Source organism: Gekko japonicus, unplaced genomic scaffold, assembly GCF_001447785.1.
Source record: "Gekko japonicus isolate JY-2015 unplaced genomic scaffold, Gekko_japonicus_V1.1 scaffold1039, whole genome shotgun sequence".
In the NCBI taxonomy this organism is placed as follows: Eukaryota; Metazoa; Chordata; class Lepidosauria; order Squamata; family Gekkonidae; genus Gekko; species Gekko japonicus.
Window position 1 is genome coordinate 166,850 of NW_015164218.1, and position 12,120 is coordinate 178,969.

The following is a 12,120-nucleotide window of genomic DNA, read 5'->3' on the forward strand; positions in this document are numbered from 1 at the left end:
CAAGTCTCCAGACAGACAAAAGAGAGACCTGGCTGAGGCACATTAATTTAGAGAGTAGTTTCAATTTTCTGTAGCACTTTCCAGCGTAAACAGGCTTTTACCGGTTTCCCACCAGGTTGGATCCTAACACATGCACAGGATTCCTCCCGTACCAGCCTGCCCTTTCCCCAAGAGTGAGACTAAATGGCACAAGGTCTGCTCATTGCCGGAGACAAGCTTAACAATTGGGTGTTCTGTTCTCTGTCAGAAGTAGAGCCAAACCACTTTGCCATAGTACCAAGCAGAGCTGCCCTTCACTCTGTCTGCTCTTCTCCTGAGCCAGGCCTGAGCTCTCACTGCTCAATCCCTGAGGCACTCCTGCTGTGTCTCCCTCCAACATTCCACTCCCCTTCTCCAAGGGGATTGGATGCCTGAGTAGTAGCACTCCCATTGGCTCAAATGAATGGCGGGACAGCCTTCTGTCCATCACAACAGGTCCTGCGGTTTCCCTGTGGCTGCTGATACAACACAGTGGCAATGAGGCTTCCACAAGGCAGGTTTCCCTGCATTTTCCAAGCCCCGGTTCCCCCATGCCAGTCATTCCCCCTGCCACCAGAAAGCTTTTGAAAACTGGCAATTGACATGTTGTAGTGATGTAATGTTATTTGTCAGGTCCTTCAAATCCCCAGCTTTCCTTTAAAACAAAAACACAAGTCTCTAGCCACTTTCATTGCTAAGATCTGCCTTTCCCCTTACATCTCTGCAATGAAAGGGGCTAGAAACTTACTTCCGAAAGCTGGGAATTCAGAGAACCTGACAAGGCTGATGGTTGCTCAGTTTTTTTAAAGCCCTCCAATGCCAGGGTGGTGGCTGCTGTGGTGGATTGGGCAGGGAAAATGGCGTTGATGTAAGTAGAATTGGGCAGATCCAGATTTTCCATCCTCACGGGGCCACCCCCATTTTGGAGTAGTCTCTCCCAAACCATCACAGCAAATCAGATTTCGGAAAAACTTAAGAGGCACACAGAAGCACCATGAGTCTTTGTGGAAGCATGGAGTAAACTCTGGTTCCCTGTAGCCTCCAAGCTGGGGCAAACAACTCAAGTAAGTGACATAGTGGCTGTGCCCCTTTAGTGCTGAGAGGATTGTTGAGTCCCAGGCACCTTCCCTGGTTAAGGTGCACAAGTGAACGAGCGGTGAACTCATGGCTTGGAGGACTCTGGCTCCGAGGAGTGTAGTTTCAAGAGGCTCTGACTCCCTGGGGCTGAAATCATTAGCTGTCCCTAATATAAATGATTCCTTTGGATCCAAATATGCTTTCCAAGTGACAGGTAAAAACCCGTTCAGAAGTTATTTCCAAAGTTCTTTAGCTGGATTTGCAGACAACCAAAGTCTGGCAGGAGTAGTTTGTGGGACATTCCAGCTTTCTTGATTATTCTCCATTTCCTTCATTAGGACTCAGGAGAACAGCTACCCTGAGGTACCCCTAGCCTGTTTCACTGAGGCGCCAAAGCCAGAGACCGCACCCGGACTTCCATCCTACGAGCAAGCGATGGCAGCTTCAGGTGTGCACGACGCACCTCCCCCGCCTTACAACAGGTATGAAGACCATCAAGTCTTAGCCAAGAAGCATCCAGAAATGCCTAGTCAGATAATGATTAGCAGGTGGGATCAAGGGATCAATTAGCAGAGGGACAAAGCAAAGCTATCCAGAGGAGAGGGAAGGAGGAGCCCGGGAAGGAACCAGAAGAGCAAAAGATCCCTTACCTCTCAGTTTACCGTTTTGCATCGGCACCTTCCAGGATGGTTGTGATAATACAGATGGCGTAACTCCATGTACGCCACGCTGAGGTCTGAGGAAGAAGAGCAAGATGCAACGGTCATTTGGGCAGTGATAAATGAGAGAGGATGCTTGGGAGTTATGGCAGCCTTGAGTGGGGGCACAGCACGTAACTTTGTACTCTGTGTTGACTCCTAGGGTACATTTGGTCAGCAGGACCTAGGTGAGAGGCCGCAAAGACTTGATAACATGTAGTTTAAAGGAAGCACTGACCACTGGATTTGCAGGCTGGATTTGCAGGCCTTTCTAGGTCCCGTCTCTAATTTGCAGCTAGCAAGGGATGCATCTGGTAAGAGCATGACTCTCAGCTTTCCACGTCCACATGGAGGCACTGCTCTCTCTGTTGCCTCTCCCACCAGGGGACGGGAGATTGGCCCCCTTCTGTGATGTCATAGAGCCTGTGAAGCCATCTCCCATTTTTTGGCTGGAGACACACTGGAGAGACTGGAACCGTGGATCTTTGGCTAGCTCTGCCTACAATACCTATGAGACTGGAACCGTGGATCTTTGGCTAGCTTTAGCCCTGCTTCACCAGCCCTAGAGAGATAGGTATTGTAGGCAGAGCATATGTATGTGTATTGAAGAGGCTGAAGTGTGGTAGCATGTTTAGTGGAGGGATAAACACTGGGAGCCTACCGTACATGAAAGTTTTGCCCATGTTTAATCCTTTGCTTTCAACTTCATTCAGTGTATTCAGTCTGAGGCTTCTTTCTCATTGGTACTATTTTTCTTTCTTTCACCAGGAGCAGCACTAACACAGCCCCACCGACCTGAGTGGCCCAGGGCAGGATCATCAGTCCTGGAAGAGATACAACCCCTTCACTCTCGACTATTTGCACAGAAGACATTACATTTGCACAGGGAACCCAACTGTGGGGGGCACATATGTGAACATGTGACATTGATGTGAGTGACTGAGCATGTACGTTGGGAATGGATGGAAGGTATGAAGAAAATTATCTGATCAGAGTTTGTACAGTGGTGAAACTTGTCTGGGGGAAGCGTTCGTGTGCAACAGAGAAAACAATGTCCGACAAAGCGGCACGCATGACACTAAGCAAAATGTTAGAGATAAGAAAATCTGAAATTGCAAAGGTGAATGATTCATCTAATAATCGTGACACTTGCAAGAAAACTAATCGCCAGATTTACAGCTACAAAGTCTGAAATGTGCATGGATTTCTAACCAGAAGCATCCTTTCTACTGCTGTCCTTGTGAATAAGGGTGGTTACATCTGCGTTTTCTCTAATGTCTTAAGTGTCTAATAGAATAACAGTTCAGGATTCCAGGGTCTGAACTAAGAATCTCATGACCTGTGACTGGGATCTAGTCAAGTGAACTGTTACGGACTATCTGAGCTCCAGGATTTTCAGGCACAGACAGAACTGGGGACATGTAACTCTAGTGCCATCTGCAAGGCTGGAAGGAGAAGAAGGCAGCAACCAGGTGCTCCAGTTTCAGCGAAGAGCACCCTCAGTCCAGCTACAAAAGACAGCAGCCAGGAATTCCTTCATTGTGCCTGTACCAAGACCTCACTAACATTTCTGTTGATACCCTAAAGTGGTTTACAGCAGTTTAAAAACTAACACATAGCTGGTAAGCCTCCATTTTAAAAAATGGAGTAGAAATACAGCAAAGAAGCAGATATCAGCCTGTAGGATTGACAGACAATATGAAGCCTTTGGATTGTCTGGGATTAGTATAAATCCTGGTTGCTGGACATTGGGCTCTTTCCCACATGTTCGATTCAGTAGAACTTCTGTCTGCATTACTCCAGCTACAAATGATCTTGGGTTCTCTGGCAGATATGTCATACAGATCTGCAGGATGCGGAGTGTGTGTGCCAAAGTCCTGCCTGTCCTGCCTTTGCACCCACCTGATGTGAAGAATTTTTGTTTGGCTCTGAGCACAGTTGAGCTAATAGGACTTTATAGATCTAGGGGTGGGGGAATGGAGGATGCAGCAAAGGGGGAACCACCATGCATGTGGACAAGATCACCCCCAGCTAAGAAGAAACTAATTTGAATCATCTGTGAAAATTTATCAAGATTTGTGTGTGTGTGTGTGTAAATAAAACCTGAGCTATTTCTTATGTCTTTGTCCTTGCTGTGGGAGTCTTTCTTGGTTCCGGTTTTCCCAAGGGCAGTTTCACTTACCTTTTGAAATGCTTGAGAAGAAATTAGTGATAGGATACCAGCAAGTTCCAGATTGCCGTGACTGGCAGCCAGGACATTGCTTGAATCTAGCCAGGCTGAGATTTTATATGCAAGAGCAGCCAGAGTGGCTTACTCTGCAGTTTCCCTGCTAGTATCTTTTCCATTCAACAAGCATAGGTGTTCCTGGCTGCCACTGCAACCCCACTCTCACACTGTGAGGAATGTTGGAAGTGTGTGAAGGCTGTTCTGGGAGGGGCTGTTGCTCAGTGATGAAGCATCTACTTTACATGTACAAAGTCCCAAGTTCAGTCCCTGGCATCTCCACTTAAAATGATTGTGATGTAGGTGATGTGAAAGGCTTCAACCAGAGAGCCACTGTCAGTCAGAAAAGACCCTGATAGACCTACAGTCTGATCAAAAGCCCTGTTAAATTACAGTGAACACACATTCAGTCTTTACAGCATGTTGTTGTTGAGTCGCACAGTTGAGTCCGACTCTTCGTGACCCCATGGACCACATCACGCCAGGCCCTCCCGTCTTCCGCTGTCCTCCAGAGTTCGCCCAACTTCATGTCCGTTGCATCGATGACACTGTCTAACCACCTCATCCTTTGCCGTCCCCTTCTTCTTTGACCTTCAATCTTTCCCAGTATCAGGGTCTTCTCCAGTGAGTGCTCCCTTCTCATTTGGTGGCCAAAGTATTTGAGCTACAGCTTCAATATCTTGTCCTAGGGAACAGTCAGGTCTGATTTCCTTTAGGATTGCCTTATTTGATCTTGCAGTCCAAGGGACTCTTAAGAGTCTTCTCAAGCACCATAATTCAAACACATCTATTCTGCAGTGCTCGGCCTTCCTTATGGTCCAACTCTTAGAGCCATACATTACTACTGGGAATACCATCACTTTGACTATGCAGACTTTTGTTGGCAGGGTGATGTCTCTTCTTTTTATTATGCTGTCTAGGTTTGCCATAGCTTTCCTCCCAAAGAGCAGGCGTCTTTTAATTTCGTGGCTGCAGTCACCATCTGCAGCATACAGATTTACAGCATACACTTCTTTTTTGCTGTCAAGTTGCAACCAATTTATGGTGACCCTGTAGGGTTTTCAAGGCAAGAGATGTTCAAAAGTGGTTTTGTATAGTGGCCCTGGACCTCCGTGGTGGTTTCCCATCCAAAATACTAACTAGGGCTCAATCTGTATAGCTTCTGAGATCTGACGAGATCAGAGGCGGAGGAAGAGGAGATTGGATTTATACCTGGCCCTTCACTTGGAGCTTCAGAACAGTTTACAATCTCCATTCCCTTCCCCTCTCCACAACAGACGCCCTGTGAGGTAGGTGGGGCTGAGAGAGCTCTGAGAGAACTGCTCTTTAGGGAACAGCTCTGAGAGAGCCATGACTGACCCAAGGTCACACCAGCAGCTGCATGTGGAGGAGTGGGGAATCAAACCCGGATCTCCCAGATTGGAGTCTATGCTCCTAACCACTACACTGAACTGGCCTATGCCATCCAGGTCACGACATACGCCTCATAGTACACCTTAAAGAAGGTATTCGGGATTGTGTTTTAAGTTTTCTCTCTGTTGTAGAACTGACAGTGTTCAATCACATATACTGGTGTATCTTTTTTATATTCAAATCTGGAGAATGGAACTCCCATGCCCCAACTTTCCATTCCACAAGCATCTTGGCTTGCTTTGTGAAGCGTTGTCCTCTCTGACAAGGAGAATAAATCCTAAACTTTGTAAGGTAAAGGTTTCCCTTGCTCGAAAGCCAGTCGAATCCGACGCCAGGGATGCGGTGCTCATCACCGTTTCCAAGCCGGAGAGCCAGCGCTGTCCAAAGACGTTTCCGTGGTCGTGTGGCCGGCATGACTAGACGCCAAGGCGCACGGAAAGCTGTTACCTTCCCACCAAAGTGGTACCTATTTATCTACTTGCAGTTTCTTGCTTTCGAACTGCTAGGTTGGCAGGAGCTGGGGCCAGAGACGGGAGCTCACTCCATCATGCGGCACTCGGGTCTCGAACTGCTGAACTACTGACCTTCCAGTCTGCAGTTCAGCGTCTTAACCACTTGAGCCACCGGAGCCTCAAATTTTGTTACTTAGATGTAAAAATGACCCTTCCCTACAGACTTGCCTCGTAGGCAGTGTTTCCTGGGTTATATGCATATTCCACTTCACCTTTGGGGAGGCTGGGAAGTAAACGGTTTCAAGGATTCCCCTGCTTTAATGAGAGATGTACAAGTGTATTGTTTCTGGATTAATTTAGTAAATGTGTTTCTTGGGCTACATATATGTCAGTTTTGAGGGTCTACGCTCAGCTAGGGTTGCAAATTCCAGCCTGAGAAGTTCCTGGGAATAATTTCACCTAGAATATATGCCATACCCTCTGAAGGTGCCGTTTTCTCCAGAGGAACTGTAGTTTGGAGATCAGTTGTAATTCTAGAACTTCACTTCCAATTTAGAGATCAAGTCCCACCCTACCAGGAAGTACCCTAGCACCTGTGCAAACCCAAACACCTGTGCAAGTGCATCTGCAGTGTCTTTATTTACATAATCTAGTAAACACAGAGGTATGTTCCTGGCTGCCACGGAAAATTCTATTTAAATTTAAGGACTGTCAACAAGCAGAAAGGGAAAAAGACTTGCTCTATTTCCAAAAGTATGTTCCTAGCTTCCTCTGGAAATCTGTCTTACTCAGTCTTAGGTTGGGTGTGTGTCTGCATGCATGTGTGAGAGGATGGGAGCAGTGTTCCCTCTAAGCTGAGTTAGTGTGAGCTAGCTCACAGTTTTTTAGCCTCTGGCTCACACATTTTTGTATTGGCTCAGGAAGGATGGCTCCAGAGCAAACTAATTGATGCAACAGCCAAATTGCTAGCTCACAACTTTAATGTCAGTAGCTCACAAAGTAGAATTTCTGCTCACAGGACTCCTCAGCTTAGAGGGAGCATTGGATGGGAGCTCTTATAATCTTCCATCTGCAGGCTCTTCTGTGCTGGCTGCTGTTGAAGCAAATTTCATATTCCACATTTTGTGGTAGTCAGGGTGCAACAGACTACCCATGTGTCAAATTTCATCTGCTATGGAAATATCCTCAGATATTTTGATAGCCATGTCAATATGTGAGTTAGCAAGACCAAAGTGTTTTTATATTAGTAGATGAAGCTACTGTTCTCAAAAGTGTGGAAATACAATACTGTTATTGGAAATCCCCCTAGCTCTGGAGATAAATTCACATATGGGAAAGGGAATAAACTCCCATCCTGACATTTTGTCTAAGGTTTATGAGGTAAACTTCACATTCTGAGCTTTGACTGTTGTTAAAACATTCATTTTTTAGATTGAGCAGTCAATTGGTTCAGGGCAACTAAGATGATTAGCGGGTTGGAGCACCTTTCCTGTGGGGAAAGGCTAAAAAGTCTGGGACTTTTCAGTATGAAAAACCAATGTCACTAAGTAGGGGCATTGAATGTTATAAAATTATGCACTGGAGTGGAGATAGTGGATAGAGAAGAGCACGTTCTTCGTCTTCCATAACACTGGAACTTGTGGGCACCCTGTGAAGTTGATGAGCAGTAGGTTCAGGACAGACAAAAGGACATACTTCTTTGTTGTTGTTGTTGTTCAGTCGCACAGTACTCAATGAGTAATTAAATTGTGGAATTTACTGCCAGTGAATGTTGTGATGGTCCTGAACGTAGATGGGAAGACAGATTGATGGAGGAGATGTATATCAATAGCCACGACCGATGGTGAGCGAAGGGAATCTCTCTACATGGAGACAGCAAATGTCTGAATATCAGAGTTGGGAGGCAATATCAGGGGAAGGCCTAGGCCTCTGTGACCTGTTTGTTGGCCCACCATGGGAACTGGCTGGCCACTGTGAGAAACAGATTCTGGACCAGATGGACCATTGGTTGCATCCACCAGGGCTCATACAATCTTTGGCTTTTGGTTGCTCTAAATATTAAGTTTCTGAGAGGTCCGAAATATTGTATGAACATGTTATTAGTAATCAGGATATTTTGGGCTATTTTGTACCAAACGTTAGCTTTCCAGTACCTTCAGCAATATTTAGGGTTGCCAGATCCCCCTTGACCCCTTGGGGGATGGGGGAGTAGTTTTGCTAGATCCAGGTTGGGAAACTCCTGGAGATTTGTGGATGGAGCCTGAGGAGGACAGAGACCTCAGTGGGGTACAATGCCATAGAGTCCAGCCTCCAAAGCATCCATTTACTCCAGGAGAACTGATCTCTGTAGTCTGGAGATGACCTGTAATCTGGAGGGATCCTCAGATCCCTTATGGGGGCTGGCATATTTAGTAAATATTTAGCAATACTTAGTAAAAGAAACATAATTTCTATTCAGTATTTCCCACCGAACTCTGCCAATTCATTGGCTACTCCATGCAGGGGGCAGGGAAATATGGGAGAGGAGGGAAATTATTCACTTCTTAAATTTATATTCTCCTTTATCCCCTGGGTTCAGAACAGCTTATACCAGTACTTTAGTCAGTGCAATATTTCTGTACACAAGGGACTCTCAGTTTTAGAAATTAAATAGTTTTGGGGAATAAAAGAGGCCAAATTAAATAAAAATTAAATTTTAGAGACCATAAACATAACTCATCAAAAGCAAAACCCCCTCCCATCTGCCATGACATTAATAGTTATAAGTAGCCATGTTGGTCCATGTAAAATCCAAATCAATAACAAAATCCATGTAAATATCCTAATAAAAATCTGAACAAAAGATATTACATAGATTTTGTTCTTGTTCACACCATAAGTAATCACCCAACAGCCATCCTAAGGGCAGGGTCATTTGCTGTCAATGAAATGAGAATTAGTTGCAGTTACAGAGGGGCTTTGGGGTGGGAGATGGGATGGGGGGAAGCCGAGCAGAGCCTGAGGTATAATGGTGTATCTGGAGCTCTGCCCATGAGGAAGTTGGATCTTTACTCCCATATCCTGGAATACTCCTCTCCAGCAGCAACATAGACTGTCTAGTCAGGCTTGGATTTCGGGACACTCCCATTAGCAGCCAGCAACATGTATCTTGTGTTTGCAGCATACAAATTTTTGCTTACTAGAACAATGATATAGATAATCTCCCCGTTTTACAAGTCTGTTCTCACTTAGAGGCATGTCTTATGGCTGTATGTGCCGAGGTGACTTTTCATGACCAGAACATGAGATAAGCCAGATTCAATGCTTCTTTTTACTCCTCCAGATTGACTGGAGAAGATGGTGTTTTTTGAGCATATACTGAGAGGTATTTCTTCCGTAGCTGGTTCACCTCAGCCAAATCCATATGCTTGTGAGGTTGAAGGACAGGATCCTAGGGTGCAGCTTATTTACGTTTACTGTTCTCCAAAAACATAAGCTGCTTCCACATAGTGATGATTCTTCATAAACACCAGTTCCTTCCCCACTGTATTGCAGATATTCCCTATTGAGCATTATTTTATTTACTTACAATATTCTGAACACAGCATGTGTTTGTTTCCTGCTTAACAGGCCATTTATGCAAGCTCAACCAGTTAAAAATAAGCAAATAAAAATCCCAGAACACTGATAGTTTAAAGATAATTACCTAAGCATATGTGTTAGGGTTAAAACCAGGAAAGGGGTATTTGCCAGCTTAGGATCCTGGGCATTAGCAACTGGGAATGCAGAACACACAACCAGTCAACAAATGGTTAAACACCCAATATCCATACCAGGCTTGGCCAATCCAGAGATTTCATACTATCTGCAAGTCACAGGAGCTTATGCTGCTTGAGTCACAGGTAGCTCACCAGGTTAGCCCAAACATCAAACTGTAAGATTCTTGATTCAAGTCCTGGCAACAAATGAAATCCTCCCACCCCTTACCAATCACAACACAAGCAAGCTAGATGACTGGGATGTATCAATTCTGCAACCAGTAAATTCAAATTCTTATTCTGTGACAACGAAGCCATTCATAAGCTTGCTTCTCTAGCTTCCAATTAGAAGACAGGGTTTGGGGCTTTTTCATATCTCAAACCAAGTTGGGCACTGTCACCTTAAGCTTGGAATCAAATGGCCCTTGGCCTGTTTTATCTCTGGTCTGAGACCTCCTTTTATTTATCTTGGATTGAAGCCTCTTAAATGACCTGTAGTCTAGCTGAGGCTGAGGCAGTAAGTTGCCTCTGGCCTGTTAACCTTGGGGCCTTTCAAAATCAATTCACCCTTAGAGAGAAGTTACTGTGCATTCATGGAACTTGCTCTTTCTCTGTAACAAGGTTTCATTGTCAGATTTTGTGGCTGCTCTGCCAATTCAGCAGAGACATAAACCATGGTTGATCTGGAAGGGACTCGCCAAAAGGAGAGGAGACTTCACACAGGGAAAAGATTCCTGCATTCGCAAAACTGACTGGGAAATGTGCAAGTGTATTTTCTTCTGACATGTGTCTCTGATGTTAGAGAAGTAGCAGACAAAGCTTTTTCATACAAAGTGGACCCTCACAATTTGTGGATTCATGACACGTGATTTAATATTTCCACAGTCTGTGGCCTAACCCCTTGATGCTTTTCCCACACACCCTTAATTATGGCACCAAAAAGTAAAGTGAGTGATGCAGCGTGTGGTAAAGAGGAATGAGTGAAAAAGGTGACAAGAACGAATAAAATGTTAGTTAGAACTTTATTGGTAGTACTGTACTGTCTCCAGACTGTTTTTACTCCCATTATTAAGCACTATGTTGGTACATTTCGAGGTAAATGTTGTTGTTTTCCTACAGGGATCTAGCAGAACCCTGTCAACAGGTTTTGCCAAGTGTTCCTGGGAATGTATCCCCCCAGAATGGTAAGGGGCTACTGTATTTCAGTTTTCTAGATACATACATCATTCAAATTTGACATGTAGTACAGTCTGTGAAGTGTGAAGCATACGTGCACATTCCTCCCCCAACACACAAATGTAACTGGGTCCAGGTACAACCTACAAAGCAGGTAAATGCTCAAACTGTAGCATCTGAAGTCATTCACTGTGCCTTCCAGTAAGGCAGGAACTCCTGCCACGTGCACAGGGCAAAACAAACACCTCATTTTCCAACACACACAGCACACCTTTCCCCAACACCACTGTACACCCACGTAGGGAAAAAAACACACACACATCAGGTGTGAAGCGATCCCCCCAGGGCCGCAGTTACATCAAAACAAGCCCCCGCTTTTTCAAGCTGCATCTCCCCTCCTTCCATCATTTAAAGGGCATTCGCCTGTCTGAAAACACAGGTGCCCTCAAAGGGCGCGCTACGACCCCGCATTGTACCCGTCCCTGCGAATGCCCTTCAAACGTTACGAACAAACCACGGTGTAACTTGCGAGCCCTTCACCCCCGCGTGGGCTCATTTACAGAGGGGAGCGAGTGCCCCGACGGGAAAATGAACTTTTTTTGAAAAACACACATTGCCCGCCTGACCTCCCCACCCACCCCAAAGTTCCCTCAGCTCTTCTCTTTCCCCTCACCGCCCCATTCCAGTAAGTCTGCGGCAGCCAAACAAAAACAGGAGTCCAGGGGCACTTTAAAAGAAAAAAAATATTTCGGCCGAAGCTCTTGGTACAACCCACCCTCCAAAGCAGCCATTTTCTCCAGGGGAACTGATCTCCTTAGTCTGAAGATCAGTTGTAATTCTGGGATTGATCCTCATCCTGGGAGATCTCCGGCCCCGCCCCCAGCCCCCCCCCCCCCCCGCGCCCCGTCCTCCTGGCCGGACATGGAGGAGGGGAAGAGAAGCCCTCTGCATCCTTTTCTCCCTTTGTCCCCTTTCGCCTTCTCCTCCGTCCGCCTCTCGTTTTCTCGCTGCCTTCCCCTCCATTCTCCCTCCCCAGCACCACCCCATCTTCGTCTTCCTCCTCCTCCTGGCTTGCCCTAGCCTGGCTCCATTTCCTGCATCTCTTTTCTCTCCCCCTCCTCCCTCTCTCTCCCCAAGCGTGTCTGTATGCATGCATGCATGCGTGTGCAAGCGAGAGGAGACTCTGCCTCTCTGTCTGCGCCCCTGTCCCTTCCTCCGTCCACCACCACCGCCACCATCCCTCTCCCTCCTCCTCCTCCTCCTCCTCTCCCCAGCACGGGATTGTGGGAGGAAGCGGAGCGGAGCGCAGACAGACGCCCAGCGAA

At 46.1% G+C, this 12,120-nt stretch overlaps 1 protein-coding gene across 1 annotated transcript in view; it reads left to right on the forward strand.

Moving 5' to 3' along the window:
- The window catches only part of PRRG2 (proline rich Gla (G-carboxyglutamic acid) 2), a 31,810-nt gene extending 28,940 nt beyond the window's left edge, over window positions 1-2,870 (forward strand). The window contains exons 6-7 of the mRNA XM_015408517.1: window positions 1,434-1,577; window positions 2,562-2,870. Of these exons, the coding sequence (XP_015264003.1) occupies window positions 1,434-1,577; window positions 2,562-2,592 (175 nt within the window). The 3' untranslated portion in view covers window positions 2,593-2,870. The remainder of the gene's footprint in view (window positions 1-1,433; window positions 1,578-2,561) is intronic.
- Window positions 2,871-12,120: the final 9,250 nt, after the last annotated feature.